The sequence below is a fragment of the Electrona antarctica genome, assembly GCF_951216825.1.
Source record: "Electrona antarctica genome assembly, chromosome: 13".
Taxonomy (NCBI): domain Eukaryota; kingdom Metazoa; phylum Chordata; class Actinopteri; order Myctophiformes; family Myctophidae; genus Electrona; species Electrona antarctica.
The window spans coordinates 11,649,854-11,670,781 of NC_136794.1; the positions used below are offsets into that span (position 1 = coordinate 11,649,854).

Here is a 20,928-nt window from a genome sequence, read left to right on the forward strand (position 1 = left end):
GAAAAGAAAGGCCCAGTATTCTCCTCCACACTTGGAGCTATTCTCTCTCAACAGGAGCTCACATCTGTACAAATGTTTTCGTGCTTTTGGCATTCTTCTTCTTCCCCGCTGGTACGCCAGTCCCCCAACCACCACCCATTTTCTCTCCTTGCAGATGAAGTCTGATATTAGTTTAAGCTCACATCTGCATGCATTACCCAACTTCAGCCTTCCCCTCATGTACTGTACTGTACAAACACCCCCACCCCACCAGGGTCTGTGGAAAGCATTAGGTCCTGGTCATGAGGCACCGGCACATCTTCCCCCTCACTAAATTGATGCCATTAGTTGTGCTCTACTCAAAAAGGTCAGACTCTGCGTCGTCCGACACAAAAGCACGCTTTCAACTGTCTCCATCTCCTGTTTATGCCCGGCAGCACTCACCTGGGATTGGAGCAAACAAACAAAGTGACTGCACACGGAGATGTGGCTTTGATCAGAGAGGCTGATAGAGGTAAAGCAAACATACAATCTAACATCATTCACAAAGGGTTTAATTTGAAGCAATTGCCAGTTCAAAGGATGCAGAAGCCTTCCTTTGTTGTCTGCCTCCATTTCGTCAACAGCTATTTCCCTATATCACAAGATTCGCCTAAGATTTAAACTCTCATAGATGTATTTCTCTACAAGAGTTTAAGTCACCTTCCCTCGGTGTACACTGCAGAGACACCATTTCAGAATTAGACTAGTAACTCCAAACATGTACAAATGCAAAATATAAGGTGCTACTGCTTATCCTCTTGCCCCAAATGTTAGAGAGGTGGCAGGAATTCTTGTTTCATGTATTAGTTCCTTAAGCCAAATTCCAATAGCGCAACTTTCACACTCGCTCACTCCCCTCGCGTCCTCCACTCGCTCCTTAGCTCCGCCCCCAGCGAGGAGGAGAGGATTCGATGCGAGGACAGAGTGGTGGAGTGGATTTGTCTCTAGAATCGGAATGTACAACGGCACATTCCGCGATCACTTATGACGTGTATCAATTCAATTCAATTCAAAAGGGCTTTATTGGCATGGGAAAACATACGTTTACATTGCCAAAGCAAAAGTGGTGGAATGTCACACAGACGCAGCTGGATCACTGTCTGGAACCGTACGGTCTACAGAATAGACAATTCATCATTTTGTGCATGTAACCGAGGCCAATGTGTATGGTAACATGTGCAAGGCTATTTATTCCTGAAATTGAAATAGTGAATAAGCGCCAGGATGCGCAAACTTGTATATTATATGATTGTGAAGGCATTCCTGACCTGCCCGCAGCCCGTGTTCCTTTTTGCTCGTATAAATCACCCCCCCCCCCTGGCCCCCTCCCTCCGACAGTCCCTCCTCCGACGGTCTTTGCAAATAACGTACACTATAACATGAATCAGGTAGTCTCTCTGACTTACATATTCAGTTCAGTCCACATATAAATAAATACATTTTTGTCACCGTCATTCATAGCAGTCAGGCATGCACAGAGAGAAATAGCTGAGGCAGATGAAGTGCGCACAATATAGCCTATATAGCGCTCTCGGATAGCCCACTCGGCTCCTCCACTCGCCTCCTCGATGGAGCACATTAACAATTGGAACGTTAACCATTTCCGGGTCAAGCTGGAATGACCCCGAGTGACCGAGTGGGAGTGAGCGAGTGGCCGAGATTTTGGGTATTGGAATTTGGCTTTAGTGTTCAATAAAGACGTGTTTTAGTCCCATACATGGACTCGTTTACTTCCTGTTTACGTTGAGTGTGATTCCGGACACGTCTGCTCACTACCGCCATTGGGAACTTCTAAAATACGTCTTTATTGAAAACAAATTCCTGCCACGTACCGCTCTTGACAAGAGGGTAAGCAGTAAGCACCTTATATTTTGCATTTGTACATGTTAGGAGTTGCTAATTCTGAAATAGTGTCTCTGAAGACTGTGTATACAGGAGTGAGAGCACTTAAACTCTCGTAGAGAAATACATCTACGAGAGTTTAAAACTTAGGCTATCACATATGGGGAAGTATGAGGTCAGTGCATGTCTAAGTCAAACACTGGGAAATAATCAGTAAGCAGATACTGTTCCAGCTACAAAGTTGAGCTGAGGTGAACTGGCAGAGGGAATTGCTAATTCAGCTGACTCAAAGAAGATAAATCACAGAGACAGTTTGGCTGTGGCACGCGAGTGTTAATTATTATTATCCTTTTATTTTAGATAGGCTCATAAACAAAGTATATTGGTGCTGAAGTTCAGAGAGACAAGGTGAAACTATTGGACTATATCGGACTACTGTGGTGTGTAACTACAGTTGTCATATTTAATGTTAGAGTTAGACTAATCGCTGTAAGAAAATCGTTCCTCTGAAAAACAGACCATGCACTCACTGACAGAACCATTGCCAGTACCTACGTCTGTACCATTCACAGCAAGGAAGGAATTTCACAGAGACCATGAAGGCCCTGGGAGGCTGTGGGCCCGTCCGTGGCCTCTCCGTTTGGCCTCCTGCCCCTCAAAAACAAAGTAATATGCTCTGAGGCCACTTCAACTCCCCTGAAGGCATTACTACAGTATGAGGAAAAGGTCAACCATTCTCTTGTTGCAACTGTGCATGGCCAAAAGAGCTATTCTGTACAAAATGTGGATGTCTCATCCTCCTCTCTTCCTCCCTCCTCACTCCAGACAGTGGCCTTGTGGTTAGAGTGTCCGCCCTGAAACTGGGAGGTCGGGGTTCGATCCCCGGCCGGGTCATACCAAAGACTGTAAAAAAATGGGACCCAATGCCTCCCTGCTTGGCACTCAGCATCAAAGGGTTGGATTGGGGGTCAAATTTACTAATCAAATGATTCCTGAGCACGGCGCACGCTGCAGCTCACCGCTCCTTGGCTGCGGCTCACCGCTCCAAGAGATGGGTCAAATGCGGAGAACAGATTACACTGCGGTAACGTGTGTGACAAATCGTATGACTTTGACTTTGTCCTTCTCCATGTCCTTTTCCATAGCCCATTAACAACAACCATCCATCCAAATTCCTTGAAATCACCTGTTCTCACCATCCCATCTGTACTCCTCTCTCTCCTTTATGTCTCTCCTGATACCCCTCAAATGCACCCCCACGCTCCCCATTGCTGCTTCTCTCCAACGCAGCACCTTGGGGGCTATGGTTGACCTAATTGTGTTGTCTCTCTGTGCTATTTGGAATTAAGGAAAATAATACCGATTGCCCTGTCTGCATCTGTATTCACATTTCACGCACGCATAACATCCTGTGCCCTTTGGTGTGTTGTGTTCATTACTAGAAAATACAGACAGGGAGGACAATCACAACAGTGATGTTGTTTCCCTGACAACAGTAATTGCTAAGATGCAGCCACTTGGCAGGGAGTCCGGGAACAACTGTGTGTGTGCATTTGTGAGTATGTGTGCCTGATGTACATGTATGTTTGTGTGAATCAGGACTCAGGAGACAGTATGTGCTTTTTGTGTTCAGTTTACCATTCTTTCAGTGTGAAAAGGCAGATAATCTCTACTAGAGACTGTGCCTAAAGTGACAAATTGGCATGACCAGTTCATCTCACACCACAAACATGAATTATTATTGTTTTTCGCCATCTATTTTCAATATTCTCAAAATATATATATATATTTTTTTACAGTTATGGCAATTGTCTAACGAAAAAGAATCTAACCAATAAATAAAGCAGTTTACATCCGAAAATAGTCTATCAAGAAAAGAAATGCAGTGAGGAGAATGAAAATTGTTTTTAAATGTTCAATGTTCTAAAACATCAAGTGTACTTCTGTATTCTTCTGGTTCTTTTTGCAATCTCTAAACACACCTAGACAAATTCCAAATCAACTGTAAGTTGGTTTTGGCAATACATAATTGAACAATACAATTATATGGGAGTGCTCTCTGCCAATAGCTCTTATTATTAAGTGTAGACTTAAGAGATTATTTTGTAACACTGACCTATCTAAGTGTTGTGATTCAAGCCATCTACTACCTGTCTCTCTACTGTCAACCATCATTCCCTGTTCTTCAATCTCTTACATCATCAATGTTTCTATTCCAATCTGTCTCTCACTGGTCTCTTTACCTACTGTATAGCCTATAGTGTTGCCTATAGTTCATAGCAACAGGTACTCCAACTCAGCAGCCAGGTGAGATGTGACTTGCATCTTTAGTTGTGTCGATCAGCATAGTGGGGAATGCTGTCACTCCTGGCTAATCATTGAAACAACACCCACAAATCATGCCTGCTACACCAGCACTTATGGGACAAAATACACTTCTAACCCAACTCATCACCAGAAGGTGATCAGTTCAGTCCCTCTCGTCCAAAACATGGGGCCTCAAATCAGACGATACAAATTACAAAATCGATCATTGACCTTCAGCCTATAGGTTGCTCTGGTACCATGTACATGTATGAGCATCCTAATGTCGCATGGTGCATGTTGACAAAATAATGCCTATGCCTAAGCCTTACCCAAACCTTAAAGGTATATTCAGTGATTTGACTAAATTCAAATATCACTTATTTTTTCTTTTTTTCTGGATAATCCTCCCTACTATAGAGTGTGCTGACCATATAAGGAGTTTCTCCCTGTCCCCAGTGAGCCCCTGGGGTAAAAAGAAACTCTAGTTTCAGTTTTGGTGGCGGGTGGCAAAGCCTTCATCCAATCAGGATGAGAGGGGCCTTCCTCCAATCATGATCGAGTGGGGTGCCTTGGTGCACATGCTGTTGGCCTGTTGCACTTCCCCCCACTGTAGAGCGTGCATGTGCACATTTTGTTACCGGGGCGGACTGGGTGGTTTTCCAAATCACCCAAATCACTGAATGCTCCTTTAACCTCACAAAGACGCATGTGCAGTGAGTGCAGATATTTAGGAAAAACACAAGACAGTGAATAGAAGAGGGAAGGGACAAGCATTAGCGTATTCTTGGTGTATGAGAAGAGTTCTCCCTCTTGCAGGACACAAGAAACATCAAACAACTGAAACAAATCAGGGCCCTGAGAGGATGTGTATTGATCCAGAGGGTGAGACGTTCACAAGGGCCACTGCAATCACATTTACCCAGCCTCATGTTGTCAGGATGGAGACACTGATTGGCTGCTTAGAGGCAACAAACAAAACAGCGATGCTGAGAAACAATGACATGTTGGCTACTTTAGTACTTGGCCTGAAATACAGTGCAAGAAAAAGACAGGGAGACAACGAGAGGGAGAGTAAACAACAGCTTTCTCAAGGTGTAACTTCCAGAGTCTTGAGGAAATAGGTTTATACAAATGAATATGCTGTTTCATTGGCTTGGCATCATGCTGGATCGATGCAAATATTTGTCTGTTCCTCCATGATCAAATCAAAGAACACAGGATCTATGCTTATATGACTGTTACTGTACAAAGTGCACTTTGATGGACAGGCTAGTTGGCACGGTGCAGAGATAAACAGAACCAACGGTTATCACCTAACACCTGTTTCAAATCAAAACACATCCCACACAGACAGCAATGAAGCCTTTATCATGCCAGTTGTGCACACATCTACCTGCTACCTGTGCCTTTCAAGCAAACCAATATTAGGAGTATGAGTATTATGACAGCTGAATATAATCTGACATTTCTCACAGCTCCAGTTAACATGCACAAAGACACAAACCCAGTCATCGACATCTATACATAGAGAGTAGACACACATATAATGCATGCATGCAGAAAACTCAAACAAACACATCTAATGAGTTATGAGTATATGATAACATTAAGCGGGTAGTTTTTCTTGTTTAAACAGCTGGGCAGAGAAAGCTCTATTTCAGGATCGCTGCCTGGACTGGTGGTGGTAATTAGGCTGGCTGCCAGAACATCCCCAATGAGGCGGAGTTCACCTTCCCTTGTGGCAGAGAGGTGAGAGTGTGTACACAGAACTCAATGGCTTCACCTGAGTTTCCAGGTCAAATGTTGGAGCATTCATTGTTCAACTCAATGACTGAAAACATTTAACCAGGTCTATCGTAGCTGATGTTAGAATACTTTTATATCTAGCCATGGGACAAAGTAAATGGCTATAAACCATTTCCAAATGTTATATTACCCGGTGCATGTATACTGTAATCTATTACTGTTTCCTCCCCTCTGCAAACATGCTTTTTACACACTGTGCTGGTCCAAAAATCTGGTCTCACTTTCCCTCTGCTAGAGGAAACACAAAAATGGTGAATTGGCAAAGTCGACGTGTTGGAAAATGCATTCAGCCGTGCCGACCTGCAGTTTCTATTGAGCATGTTGTAATTACATAGTCATTTAACTTTAATACAGATTTCAACTGGGTGAAGGTCTTTGGAGAGGCGGAATCCAGCTGTGTTTATAGACCAGTTACCCAGTGAGTGCAGCCAAGTAGTACCCTCAATCATCCCCTGCTGTTACGGTGGATTGATGTGAACTGTGTTGCACAATCGCATATACATCTGTACACTGTAGAATTCTAGGTGTTCATTTAACTCTGAGTTAACTAACATTCAGGATTTTGCCATATAGAATTACTTTTCCACCAGTAAAAGTGTGTTTCTGAGTGTTCAGTTCAAAATGGAGGCCAACTCCTTCAACTTCAACTCTTGTGGAATGCTTATTTAAACATAACCACTTTCCGATCCCTCTCAGATCTTCATCAGGCCAGAGGGATCAAGCATGGTAATATTCAACATTCAACAAGAGTTGCAACCAAGCCTTCCTTTTTAAATTCAACTAATGTGTTTTGCAGTTTATCTCTGCACCAAGGAAAGGGGGAAATGTATGACAAACAACGATTGTGTGTGTGTGTGTGTGTGTGTGTGTGTGTGTGTGTGTGTGTGTGTGTGTGTGTTCCTACAAATTAAGTGATTGGAGTCTAACCTCCCTACCAGTCCCTTACTTGTGTTTGTTATTATTCTTAGCCTTATAATCTCTTCCCTTCTCTGAAGAGTTTCCATGGCTGTTTTCTCCTGCACTGCCGTTCCACTTCTTATTGTCTCCACCAGGCCGAAGGCATGGGGAGAGAGTATGTTTTGCACTCCGTCCGTGTGTGTGTCCGTCCGTCCGTCCGTGTGTGTGTCCGTCCTTCCGTCCGTCCGTTACCAGCTAATCTCCGACACCGTTAACCCGGTCGATGCCAAACTTTGCACACACACTCCCTGGATGCCAACGATGAACCTCTGCCCCGCATTTTCCAGAACGGCCTGTTATAGCGCCACCATGAGGCAGCTTTTCTAATTTTTTACCTAAAACTGCACCGATCTGCGTGAAATGTTGCATGCACACTCCCTAGAGGCCAAGGACAAACCTTTGACCTGCATTTTCCGCATCTGCCTTTTATAGCGCCACCAGGAGGCCGACTTTTGTAAAACACATTTTTTGATATTACTCCTCCAGATTCTGTCCAAAAATCTCACAAATCGTTACACAGTATCTCTATGGTCATGTGCTCAAGTCGGATCTGTCCGATATTTCATATTCCATCCTAATTGGCTATAATTGGCTTTCACAGTTTGCAAGATTGCCCCGTTTTGAACAAAAGCCTCAAATCATGAACGCAGCATGCAATTTACGTGAAATCTTTCACACATTTTCTTACTAGGCTGAGGAATATATCCCACCCTTTTCACATTGGCCTGTTATAGCGCCACCAACAGGTTGATTTTTGCAAAACACATTTTTGGAACAATGCCTCAAATCATCCAATTGCCATCAAAGGCAAACATGTTTATATTACTCCTAAACATTTTGCCAAACATCTCACACAGTCCTATCCTCCTGGTGGAGACCTGTGCCCAGAAGGGCACTTTTTCTAGTTATATCTGGTTTTGTACTCTTCTCCCTTTTTTGAGTGGTGTAAACCACTCCTACAACTGGCTTTGTTAGTGCAGAAAAAATGAGCATGGTTGCTATGTTCACCCAGGTGAACAGGGTTTTATGTGCAGAAAAAATGAGCATGGTTGCTATGTTCACCCTGTTCACCCGGGTGTGATTTCATTACGTCAGACATGATTTCATTACGTCAGACAGGCTATATAAGACCTTACACCACTCAGTTCACACGGGTGTGATTTTTTTCTCTACCCCCTCCTCCTTCAGCATCCCTCCTTCTTCCCTGCTGGTGTTTGGTAACAGGCTGTCAGATGTGTTTAGTGTTCTGGGAAAGTGGTGGCTCGCCCTTAAGGCCATGGCAGCCCTACTGGCTGGTGACTGGCTGAGTTGACAATTACATTAGCAAATAAGAATAGAGCAACATCTCTCTGCAGAAGAGAGAGATATATATATATATAAGAGAGAGAGAGAGATACAGAGTAACAGAGAAAGTTACAGAGTAACAGAGAAAGAAAAGGAGAGATAGACCATCCTCATCCTTGTTTTTCATCTGTCATTTGATTGGACAATAAATGTAATATGTGGACCTCATTGTCACCCAGTAAAGGGCACCCGTTTGGTCAAATGGTGTAATTACAACGTCCTAATGTGACACGCGAGGAAAAAGTGACAGTGGCAGGGCACAGGACGGTGTGGCAGGGGTGAGACGTGTTATCAGGACAGCCAGAAGGTCTGTCTTGGGGCAGTGTTCCAGGAGTTCAACCGCTGTCAGGCATCATAAGGTGAAATAACAGCAGTAAACTATACCCTGAAAGACATCTAGACTCTGCACCTTTCACCTGAATGCCTGTCCCTATATAAAAAGCATCATACTGGTAGCCAAATTGTCTATGTGGACACTGGAATATTAAAGGGTCAGGCTAAAGAAAAGGCTATACTAGGCATACAGTGACTTTTCTTTCTCACCAGACTGCAACTTCACTGTAATCTTTGCAGTCGTCTTTGGTCTAACTATAGGTACCACTGCCACAGGAAAGGTGCAAACCTGACTGACTCCTTAGTATTTTATGTACTTAGTATTATAGTTCATATAAGGGGCACGTTAGTCTGAATGCCTCAAGCTATATTCAGCTGTCAGTCAGCTGATTGTATGAATCAGCCTATAGCTTCCTATTCCTCATTCACATCTCAGTTGGTCATTACGTCACACTTCCATTTCAATCTATGGCTTTAATGTTAAAATGCATTTAAGTTGTATGTTTCATGCTTAGCATGCTGCTTCGACAAAATTCGGATAATATCTCCCAGATCGCGAAGCATTTAACGCCAAGTTTAACTGTATTCCATTTGTTGCAATAAATGGTAAATCTACTTTGACGCGAGTGTTTCCTATCTGAAGTATGTATTTAGTTCATGTACTCTTTACCCCATCACTTGGCAAGGGATTTACTTATTATCCTCTTATCGTTGATATGTGTTCTTTAAAAAATTTACCATATATTCTTTACAAATAGCCTAGTCTATAAGTCAGTACTCGAGACACAAGTCAGTCACTAAACGCTTCACTCAACTAGAGACTTTGTTTGTTGTGTTAAGAGTTAAGAACTTGGAATGCAGACCGTTCTAGGCTAGCAAGAACCTTGCATTTTGACGTCCCCAACCAGGGCCCAAAAATGTATTATCTCAGAAAACATTATGTAACATTATGTAGGAAATATAAGTTTGATTAATCAAATACTAGTTTTAACACCCAAATTCCAAATCTGATCCACTCAGATAGGCAGTTCAGTTCAGAATTCTTGCACACAGATGATTGGTAGACAGAGATCTCCATTAGTCTTGCAAAATACAGCAACAATATAAACGGTCTTCAATTGGGTACAAAGGTCAGACAAGTTTTCCTCATCGTTGTGCTCAGTCAGTTTACTTGTCCCTTTCCAGGAATGCTATACTTGCCTCTGACCAGGAAGCGATTTAACCAACATGCTTTCACCTTTTCCGTTCCTATAGCAACCAGGAGGTAGCATTCAAATGGTCATTGAGGTTTACCTTCTAATGTGTCCATCTGTTTTTTCTGTGCAGTCAATTTGTGATTGAAGGAAATATGACCATGCATGATAGGTAAACAATAAGTAATAAATGAAAGACTAATGCACCCACTATTGTGACAATACACTATTGTGTATAACTAACCTACTACAGCCAGGTGCGACAAATAAATGTATCACCTGACAAGTCAAATGTTACACTGACACTCGTGAGTATGTAATGAGGTCAACATCAGTGCACCTACAGGTGAGAGTGCGACAAATATAATTGTATTTATCACCTGACAAGTCAGATGTTGCACTGATATGACACTCGTGAGTATAGTTACAGGCTACTCGTGAGATATGGTTTCACGGAAGGGACGTGCAATCAATGCAAACACAGATGAACTACTGTACATTACAGTGTGGGGATTCTGGGGAAGGAAGGCAAAAGCCTCCTTCGTTATTCGTTAAGTAGGCTAAAAGTCTTATTTAGTCTCCACTTGGACATAGCAAAAACAAACCTCTTCCATTTCAAACAGAAGCCTAGCCGTCTGTTTTGGTAACATTGTAGCGCGAAAATGATACACAGAGCGTATGTGTATCATTTGCAAATGTCGTGGATACATGCAGGGCAACAGTTGTCATTGTCACCTACATTATAAAGACCACCAGACTGATAGTGCTCACTGTAGCAGCAGCACTGGCTGGGTTTTGCCAGTATCCTCATGCACACACTAATTCCCCTCAGCCCCTCTGTGAAGCATTTAATTGTTTAGAGACAACCATGCAGCCCTAATTTAAGTTTATTTATTTTTAATTATTCGCTATCTCGGAGAATAGACCTTTGGGACTTAGATGTTAAAATAAAATACAAAAAATATATATAAAAGGTGTTTTGCAAATGTACCTACCTGATATTCCTCCCCCGACCACTATCACGTCGTACGTGTTGTTGAGTGCTGTCATGGTGCTGCTCTCTCGGGTTGTCCCTCTCTCTTCCCTGACCCTGGCTGGCTGCTGTCCGCTCCGCTAGCTCGCCGCTGAACGCAACGCACACACTGGGTCGCGGTCGCGGTCGGCCTGGTGTCAAAATATAGTCAATATCCCATAGGCGGAAAGGACGAGCGGAGGAGTGTGATTGGTTAGTTGGCTGTCACTGGCAACCGCTTGTGATTGACAGCATGATTTAACATACATAATACCTGTGCTGTAGGCTACATATTTAAATGAAAATAAATACAGGATGTGTACGTGGTAAATCAGAGTTGCGATATCGATCATATAACCTTCTAGGCTAACTCAGCTGAGGATATCTGACTTGACTGGTTTTATAATTTTATTTGCAAAAAATATTTTACTCATCATCACTTTATTATTCCTCCTTATTTATGACACACACACACACACACACACACACACACACACACACACACACACACACACACACACACACACACACACACACACACACACACACACACAGACAGACAGACAGACAGACAGACAGACAGACAGACAGACAGACAGACAGACAGACAGACAGACAGACAGACAGACAGACAGACAGACAGACAGACAGGAGTCACAGAGTGGTCCATACTGATTGACTGTTCATGTTTACCCTACCTCTGGTAGCCTGGCTTTTTGGGCAGACTCATAACCTAGTAATCACACTGTCAGTGTCATGCACCGGCAGTTGTACTGTACTGTACTGTACTGTACTGTACTGTACTGTACTGTACTGTACTGTACTGTACTGTACTGTACTGTACTGTACTGTACTGTACTGGCTCTTCCCTGAAGAGCCCCTGGGCCGTGGCGAAACAACAATGTGCCATGTGACTGAAATTCAAGCTGGCACTGACGGTACCAGGTCGACTCGCCCCTTTTCCAACTCGCCCTCGCGAAAAGTGAAGACGGCTCGCCACAGAATTTCGAAAGGTGAAGACGGCTCGCCACAGAATTTCGAAAAGTGATGACGGCTCGCCCCGAGCCGTGGAGAGCCCGCCCCCATAGTGTGGACAGCTCACCCCGCAGCGTGGATATCTCGCCCCAACGCACGGATATCTCGCCCCGTGTTTATTTCATGTTTATTTTACCTTATTTCTCATATTAGAACATTGTTTGTCAAAGGAGAACATTTAGAACCAGTTAGAACCCGTTCGTTTGTTGTTGGTCAAATTAAAATTATGCATGGATAATGAATGGCTTACTCCCCTCCATTGTTCTGGAAATTCCATTCCAAGTACAGTACTTGAAATTATATGCACTCATGTTTACATAATGTTATCCAGTAACATTCGTTTTTGCATAATTCAACATAATATTTACTGACTGTGACAGGCAGACAGTCAGCAGGTCTGTCAGGCTGCAGGCATCATAAGGTGAAATAACAGCAGTAAACTACCCTGAAAGGCATCTAGATTCTGCACCTTTCACCTGAATGCCTGTCCCTTCATCCTACTATAAATGCGCCACGTCTCTGCGTGCGTACGTGTGTGTACGGTTGTAATGCACGTAACTCGAGAACCGTTTGACCCACCGACTTCACATTCGACACACACGTTCCACACCCCCACAGGGAGTGCAGTGCCAGGTATCGAGTTGGTCGGACCTACGGTTCTCCAGAACCACCACAAAAGGCTCTGGTCAGGCTCTGCCAGTGGGCCTAATGAGGCCAACTCCTTTCACCTGGGCCAGGCTCTGCCAGTGGGCCTAATGTAGCCTGGCTAATAAGCCAGACTAATATCACACAACACTGTCGCGGTATATTAGTCTGGGCTGGCTCCACTTGGATTTCATTTCCCGGGGGGCGGGTTCAAACATTTTCTCTTTGACGCAATTGGTCAGAGCTACTGTCAGTCAAAAGTCTCAAGCATTGAACGTCACTGTACCAAAGCCCGCCCATATTGCATACCGTGTCCCGATTGGTCCGACCTGTTCTCGGTTGTAGGAAAGAGGCGTGCTACTGAGCCTCGCCAGACCGTAATCCGCTGGTAGGCAAATTTTTTTTGCCAACGGCTGATTCGGTCTGGTTTATTAACCAGGCTAGGCCTAATGAGGCCAACTCCTTTCACCTGGGCCAGGCTCTGCCAGTGGGCCTAATGAGGCCAACTCCTTTCACCTGTGCAATTTCCAGCCTCTGCCTCAGCCCTAGGCTTACTCTACACTCTGTGACCTGTCAGTCTGCTTAAATCAACAAACAATCAACAATCAACAAAGCAAAGTATACTTTTGTGGATACTGTGATTGGTGTATGGTAGGCCTATACTGATTGTCTAACACACACGTCTCACACACACACACACACGCACGCACGCACGCACATACGCAGCACGCACGCACACGCCACGTACCACTTTGTGTGAAATTAAAATAATCGGTTGCCTGACAACCTACTATAGCCAATCCCTGCGCATCCGTCGCTCCGGGCAATGGGATCTATCTAGAGTAAGAGTACCATGGCCAAGCCCCCATGCCAAGCCCCCATAGATAGGTCGACTACTGTATATAGAGATATAATATCGACTGACTGAGTGTTCTCCAGACTCCGCCCACGAGTCTATTTTTTTATTGGACTTTGTTCCTATTTGTCTTGATTGAAGAATAGTGGGCTAGGCTCGGCTACTACATCAAAGTCTAGCCGCTAATGTGCGGTGCCATATTATTCTTATTTATTCTTACCGCTCATCCTTCAAGAGATTATTGTCACAAGGTAGGCCCTACGACCTCCTAAAGCTCCGGTCGCTACCAGTTTAAGAACCCGAGCCTTTCTCTTGTCAATAAAAAGTCTTATTCAGTACAGGCTACAGGGCACATATGACATTATCATTGAATTTGAACACCAAACATCACAGAAAACAGGCCAGCTCTGCTTTAAGTTACCACAATGGAAATAAGATCTTGAGCTTTTTGTATTTTATCCATTAAAGAGTGACACTGAAGTGTCAGGTTTATAGTAGAATTTACAAGGTCTTGCAAGACTAAACAGGCATGCATAATCTGAATGGTTTACCTAGAGTCCTAGACATTTATAATTCAAATCAGCATTTTGTTGCCCCCTTGTGGATGGTGAGAAACAGCAATAAATACATAAATTGGCACTATTATGTTCAAACCACATTAGGGAACATTTCAATAAAGTAGTGATACATCTGGCAAACGGTGTATATGTATAGTAGTATAGAAGACATAATCATGCTTTGATTTAATTTATTAGGTATTGATTGATTGATTGATTGATTGATTGATTGATTGATTGATTGATTGAAATGTATTAACTTAGTTTGCAGAATTACAGTACAATTCAAGCACGACTCAATACAAAGACTGTTAACTGTGAGTGGACGACCCAATAAAGCATTACACTTGTTTACAAGAGGGTCCACCTTGTTCAATTCATCAAAACATTTAGAGACGTACAAATATACACTTCTATAAAGCCAAAGAACAGAACGGGAATCCATCATAAAGGAGGTAAAAAGGGAAAAGAAACGGAGAAAGGGGTGGGTGGGGCCCATGGTCTCGGAGAGATTTTCGTATTTTTTTCAAATCCTCAAAAATGATGGAAAACGGCATGCTATAGTATGCCGTTCGAGACCATGGGCTATAGCCCATCGTCATGGTCATAAATGATGAAAAACGAGGATTTGAAAAAAAGACGAAAATGACTCCGAGACGATGGGCTATATATAGCCCATGGTCTCGGAGTCATTTTCGTCTTTTTTTCAAATCCTCAAAAATGATGGAAAACGGCATGCTATAGTATGCCGTTCGAGACCATGGGCTATAGCCCATCGCCATGGTCATAAATGATGAAAAACGAGGATTTGAAAAAAAGACGAAAATGACTTCGAGACGATGGGCTATAGCCCATGGTCTCGGAGTGATTTTCGTATTTTTTTCAAATCCTCAAAAATGTGGCAAAACGGCATGCTATAGTATGCCGTTCGAGACCATGGGCTATAGCCCATCGCCATGGTCATAAATGATGAAAAACAAGGATTTGAAAAAAAAGACGAAAATTACTCCGAGACGATGGGCTATAGCCCATGGTCTCGGAGTGATTTTCGTCTTTTTTTCAAATCCTCAAAAATGATGGAAAACGGCATACTATAGTATGCCGTTCGAGACCATGGGCTATAGCCCATCGCCATGGTCATAAATGATGAAAAACAAGGATTTGAAAAAAAGACGAAAATGACTCCGAGACGATGGGCTATTATAGCCCATGGTCTCGACTCGGAGTGATTTTCGTCTTTTTTTCAAATCCTCAAAAATGATGGAAAACGGCATGCTATAGTATGCCGTTCGAGACCATGGGCTATAGCCCATCGCCATGGTCATAAATGATGAAAAACGAGGATTTGAAAAAAAGACGAAGATTACTCCGAGACGATGGGCTAAAGCCCATGGTCTCGGAGTGATTTTCGTCTTTTTTTCAAATCCTCAAAAATTATGCAAAACGGAATACTATAGCATGCCGTTCGAGACCATGGGCTATAGCCCATCGCCATGGTCATAAATGATGAAAAACAAGGATTTGAAAAAAAGACGAAAATGACTCCGAGACGATGGGCTATAGCCCATGGTCTCGGAGTGATTTTTCGTCTTTTTTTCAAATCCTCAAAAATTATGCAAAACGGAATACTATAGCATGCCGTTCGAGACCATGGGCTATAGCCCATCGCCATGGTCATAAATGATGAAAAACAAGGATTTGAAAAAAAGACGAAAATGACTCCGAGACGATGGGCTATAGCCCATGGTCTCGGAGTGATTGTCGTCTTTTTTTCAAATCCTCAAAAATGATGCAAAACGGAATACTATAGCATGCCGTTCGAGACCATGGGCTATAGCCCATCGCCATGGCCATAAATGATGAAAAACAAGGATTTGAAAAAAAGACGAAAATGACTACGAGACGATGGGCTATAGCCCATGGTCTCGGAGTGATTTTCGTCTTTATTTCAAATCCTCAAAAATGATGCAAAACGGCATGCTATAGTATGCCGTTCGAGACCATGGGCTATAGCCCATCGCCATGGTCATAAATTATGAAAAACAAGGATTTGAAAAAAAGACGAAAATGACTCCGAGACGATGGGCTATAGCCCATGGTCTCGGAGTGATTTTTGTCTTTTTTTCAAATCCTCAAAAATGATGGAAAACGGCATGCTATAGTATGCCGTTCGAGACCATAGGCTATAGCCCATCGCCATGGTCATAAATTATGAAAAACGAGGATTTGAAAAAAAGACGAAAATGACTCCGAGACGATGGGCTATAGCCCATGGTCTCGGAGTCATTTTCGTCTTTTTTTCAAATCCTCAAAAATGATGGAAAACGGCATGCTATAGTATGCCGTTCGAGACCATGGGCTATAGCCCATCGCCATGGTCATAAATGATGAAAAACGAGGATTTGAAAAAAAAAAGAAAATGACTCCGAGACGATGGGCTATAGCCCATGGTCTCGGAGAGATTTTCGTCTTTTTTTCAAATCCTCAAAAATGATGGAAAACGGCATGCTATAGTATGCCGTTCGAGACCATGGGCTATAGCCCATCGTCATGGTCATAAATGATGAAAAACGAGGATTTGAAAAAAAGACGAAAATGACTCCGAGACGATGGGCTATATATAGCCCATGGTCTCGGAGTCATTTTCGTCTTTTTTTCAAATCCTCAAAAATGATGGAAAACGGCATGCTATAGTATGCCGTTCGAGACCATGGGCTATAGCCCATCGCCATGGTCATAAATGATGAAAAACGAGGATTTGAAAAAAAGACGAAAATGACTCCGAGACGATGGGCTATAGCCCATGGTCTCGGAGTGATTTTCGTCTTTTTTTCAAATCCTCAAAAATGTGGCAAAACGGCATGCTATATTATGCCGTTCGAGACCATGGGCTTATAGCCCATCGCCATGGTCATAAATGATGAAAAACAAGGATTTGAAAAAAAAGACGAAAATGACTCCGAGACGATGGGCTATAGCCCATGGTCTCGGAGAGATTTTTTGTCTTTTTTTCAAATCCTCAAAGATGATGCAAAACGGCATGCTATAGTATGCCGTTCGAGACCATGGGCTATAGCCCATCGCCATGGTCATAAATTATGAAAAACAAGGATTTGAAAAAAAGACGAAAATGACTCCGAGACGATGGGCTATAGCCCATGGTCTCGGAGTGATTTTTCGTCTTTTTTTCAAATCCTCAAAGATGATGCAAAACGGCATGCTATAGTATGCCGTTCGAGACCATGGGCTAAAGCCCATCGCCATGGTCATATATTATGAAAAACAAGGATTTGAAAAAAAGACGAAAATGACTCCGAGACGATGGGCTATAGCCCATGGTCTCGGAGAGATTTTTTGTCTTTTTTTCAAATCCTCAAAGATGATGCAAAACGGAATACTATAGCATGCCGTTCGAGACCATGGGCTATAGCCCATCGCCATGGTCATAAATGATGAAAAACAAGGATTTGAAAAAAAGACGAAAAATCACTCCGAGACCATGGGCTATAGCCCATCGTCTCGGAGTGATTTTTCGTCTTTTTTTCAAATCCTCAAAAATTATGCAAAACGGAATACTATAGCATGCCGTTCGAGACCATGGGCTATAGCCCATCGCCATGGTCATAAATGATGAAAAACAAGGATTTGAAAAAAAGACGAAAATTACTCCGAGACGATGGGCTATAGCCCATGGTCTCGGAGTGATTGTCGTCTTTTTTTCAAATCCTCAAAAATGATGCAAAACGGAATACTATAGCATGCCGTTCGAGACCATGGGCTATAGCCCATCGCCATGGCCATAAATGATGAAAAACAAGGATTTGAAAAAAAGGCGAAAATGACTACGAGACGATGGGCTATAGCCCATGGTCTCGGAGTGATTTTCGTCTTTTTTTCAAATCCTCAAAAATGATGGAAAACGGCATGCTATAGTATGCCGTTCGAGACCATGGGCTATACCCCATGCCATGGTCATAAATGATGAAAAACAAGGATTTGAAAAAAAGACGAAAATGACTCCGAGACGATGGGCTATAGCCCATGGTCTCGGAGTGATTTTCGTCTTTTTTTCAAATCCTCAAAAATGATGGAAAACGGCATGCTATAGTATGCCGTTCGAGACCATGGGCTATAGCCCATCGCCATGGTCATAAATGATGAAAAACAAGGATTTGAAAAAAAGACGAAAATGACTCCGAGACGATGGGCTATAGCCCATGGTCTCGACTCGGAGTGATTTTCGTCTTTTTTTCAAATCCTCAAAAATGATGGAAAACGGCATGCTATAGTATGCCGTTCGAGACCATGGGCTATAGCCCATCCCCATGGTCATAAATGATGAAAAACGAGGATTTGAAAAAAAGACGAAAATGACTACGAGACGATGGGCTATAGCCCATGGTCTCGGAGTGATTTTCGTCTTTATTTCAAATCCTCAAAAATGATGCAAAACGGCATGCTATAGTATGCCGTTCGAGACCATGGGCTATAGCCCATCGCCATGGTCATAAATTATGAAAAACAAGGATTTGAAAAAAAGACGAAAATGACTCCGAGACGATGGGCTATAGCCCATGGTCTCGGAGTGATTTTCGTCTTTTTTTCAAATCCTCAAAAATGATGGAAAACGGCATGCTATAGTATGCCGTTCGAGACCATAGGCTATAGCCCATCGCCATGGTCATAAATTATGAAAAACGAGGATTTGAAAAAAAGACGAAAATGACTCCGAGACGATGGGCTATAGCCCATGGTCTCGGAGTCATTTTCGTCTTTTTTTCAAATCCTCAAAAATGATGGAAAACGGCATGCTATAGTATGCCGTTCGAGACCATGGGCTATAGCCCATCGCCATGGTCATAAATGATGAAAAACGAGGATTTGAAAAAAAAAAGAAAATGACTCCGAGACGATGGGCTATAGCCCATGGTCTCAGAGTGATTTTCGTCTTTTTTTCAAATCCTCAAAAATGATGCAAAACGGCATGCTATAGTATGCCGTTCGAGACCATGGGCTATAGCCCATCGCCATGGTCATAAATTATGAAAAACAAGGATTTGAAAAAAAGACGAAAATGACTCCGAGACGATGGGCTATAGCCCATGGTCTCGGAGTGATTTTCGTCTTTTTTTCAAATCCTCAAAAATGATGAAAAACGGCATGCTATAGTATGCCGTTCGAGACCATGGGCTATAGCCCATCGCCATGGTCATAAATGATGAAAAACGAGGATTTGAAAAAAAAAAGAAAATGACTCCGAGACGATGGGCTATAGCCCATGGTCTCGGAGTGATTTTCGTCTTTTTTTAAAATCCTCAAAAATGATGGAAAACGGCATGCTATAGTATGCCGTTCGAGACCATGGGCTATAGCCCATGCCATGGTCATAAATGATGAAAAACAAGGATTTGAAAAAAAGACGAAAATGACTCCGAGACGATGGGCTATAGCCCATGGTCTCGGAGTGATTTTCGTCTTTTTTTCAAATCCTCAAAAATGATGGAAAACGGCATGCTATAGTATGCCGTTCGAGACCATGGGCTATAGCCCATCGCCATGGTCATAAATGATGAAAAACAAGGATTTGAAAAAAAGACAAAAATGACTCCGAGACGATGGGCTATAGCCCATGGTCTCGACTCGGAGTGATTTTCGTCTTTTTTTCAAATCCTCAAAAATGATGGAAAACGGCATGCTATAGTATGCCGTTCGAGACCATGGGCTATAGCCCATCCCCATGGTCATAAATGATGAAAAACGAGGATTTGAAAAAAAGACGAAAATGACTCCGAGACGATGGGCTATAGCCCATGGTCTCGGAGTCATTTTCATCTTTTTTTCAAATCCTCAAAAATGATGGAAAACGGCATGCTATAGTATGCCGTTCGAGACCATGGGCTATAGCCCATCGCCATGGTCATAAATTATGAAAAACGAGGATTTGAAAAAAAGACGAAAATGACTCCGAGACGATGGGCTATAGCCCATGGTCTCGGAGTGATTTTCGTCTTTTTTTCAAATCCTCAAAAATGATGCAAAACGGAATACTATAGCATGCCGTTCGAGACCATGGGCTATAGCCCATCGCCATGGCCATAAATGATGAAAAACAAGGATTTGAAAAAAAGACGAAAATGACTACGAGACGATGGGCTATAGCCCATGGTCTCGGAGTGATTTTCGTCTTTATTTCAAATCCTCAAAAATGATGCAAAACGGCATGCTATAGTATGCCGTTCGAGACCATGGGCTATAGCCCATCGCCATGGTCATAAATTATGAAAAACAAGGATTTGAAAAAAAGACGAAAATGACTCCGAGACGATGGGCTATAGCCCATGGTCTCGGAGTGATTTTCGTCTTTTTTTCAAATCCTCAAAAATGATGGAAAACGGCATGCTATAGTATGCCGTTCGAGACCATAGGCTATAGCCCATCGCCATGGTCATAAATTATGAAAAACGAGGATTTGAAAAAAAGACGAAAATGACTCCGAGACGATGGGCTATAGCCCATGGTCTCGGAGTCATTTTCGTCTTTTTTTCAAATCCTCAAAAATGATGGAAAACGGCATGCTATAGTATGCCGTTCGAGACCATGGGCTATAGCCCATGCCATGGTCATAAATGATGAAAAACAAGGATTTGAAAAAAAGACGAAAATGACTCCGAGACGATGGGCTATAGCCCATGGTCTCGGAGTGATTTTCGTCTTTTTTTCAAATCCTCAAAAATGATGGAAAACGGCATGCTATAGTATGCCGTTCGAGACCATGGGCTATAGCCCATCGCCATGGTCATAAATGATGAAAAACAAGGATTTGAAAAAAAGACGAAAATGACTCCGAGACGATGGGCTATAGCCCATGGTCTCGGAGAGATTTTTTGTCTTTTTTTCAAATCCTCAAAGATGATGCAAAACGGCATGCTATAGTATGCCGTTCGAGACCATGGGCTATAGCCCATCGCCATGGTCATAAATGATGAAAAACAAGGATTTGAAAAAAAGACGAAAATGACT

General features: G+C 42.8%; 1 protein-coding gene and 1 long non-coding RNA gene across 2 annotated transcripts in view; both read right to left on the bottom strand.

Annotated features, from left to right (window-relative positions):
• The window catches only part of LOC306934802 (amine oxidase [flavin-containing]), a 42,296-nt gene extending 31,347 nt beyond the window's left edge, over nucleotides 1-10,949 (bottom strand). The window contains exon 1 of the mRNA XM_079517594.1: nucleotides 10,799-10,949. Coding sequence (XP_079373720.1) covers nucleotides 10,799-10,853 — 55 coding nt within the window. The 5' untranslated portion in view covers nucleotides 10,854-10,949. The remainder of the gene's footprint in view (nucleotides 1-10,798) is intronic.
• The window catches only part of LOC306934828, a 130,166-nt gene that overhangs the window by 62,998 nt on the left and 46,240 nt on the right, over nucleotides 1-20,928 (bottom strand). The gene's annotated exons all lie outside the window — the stretch shown is intronic.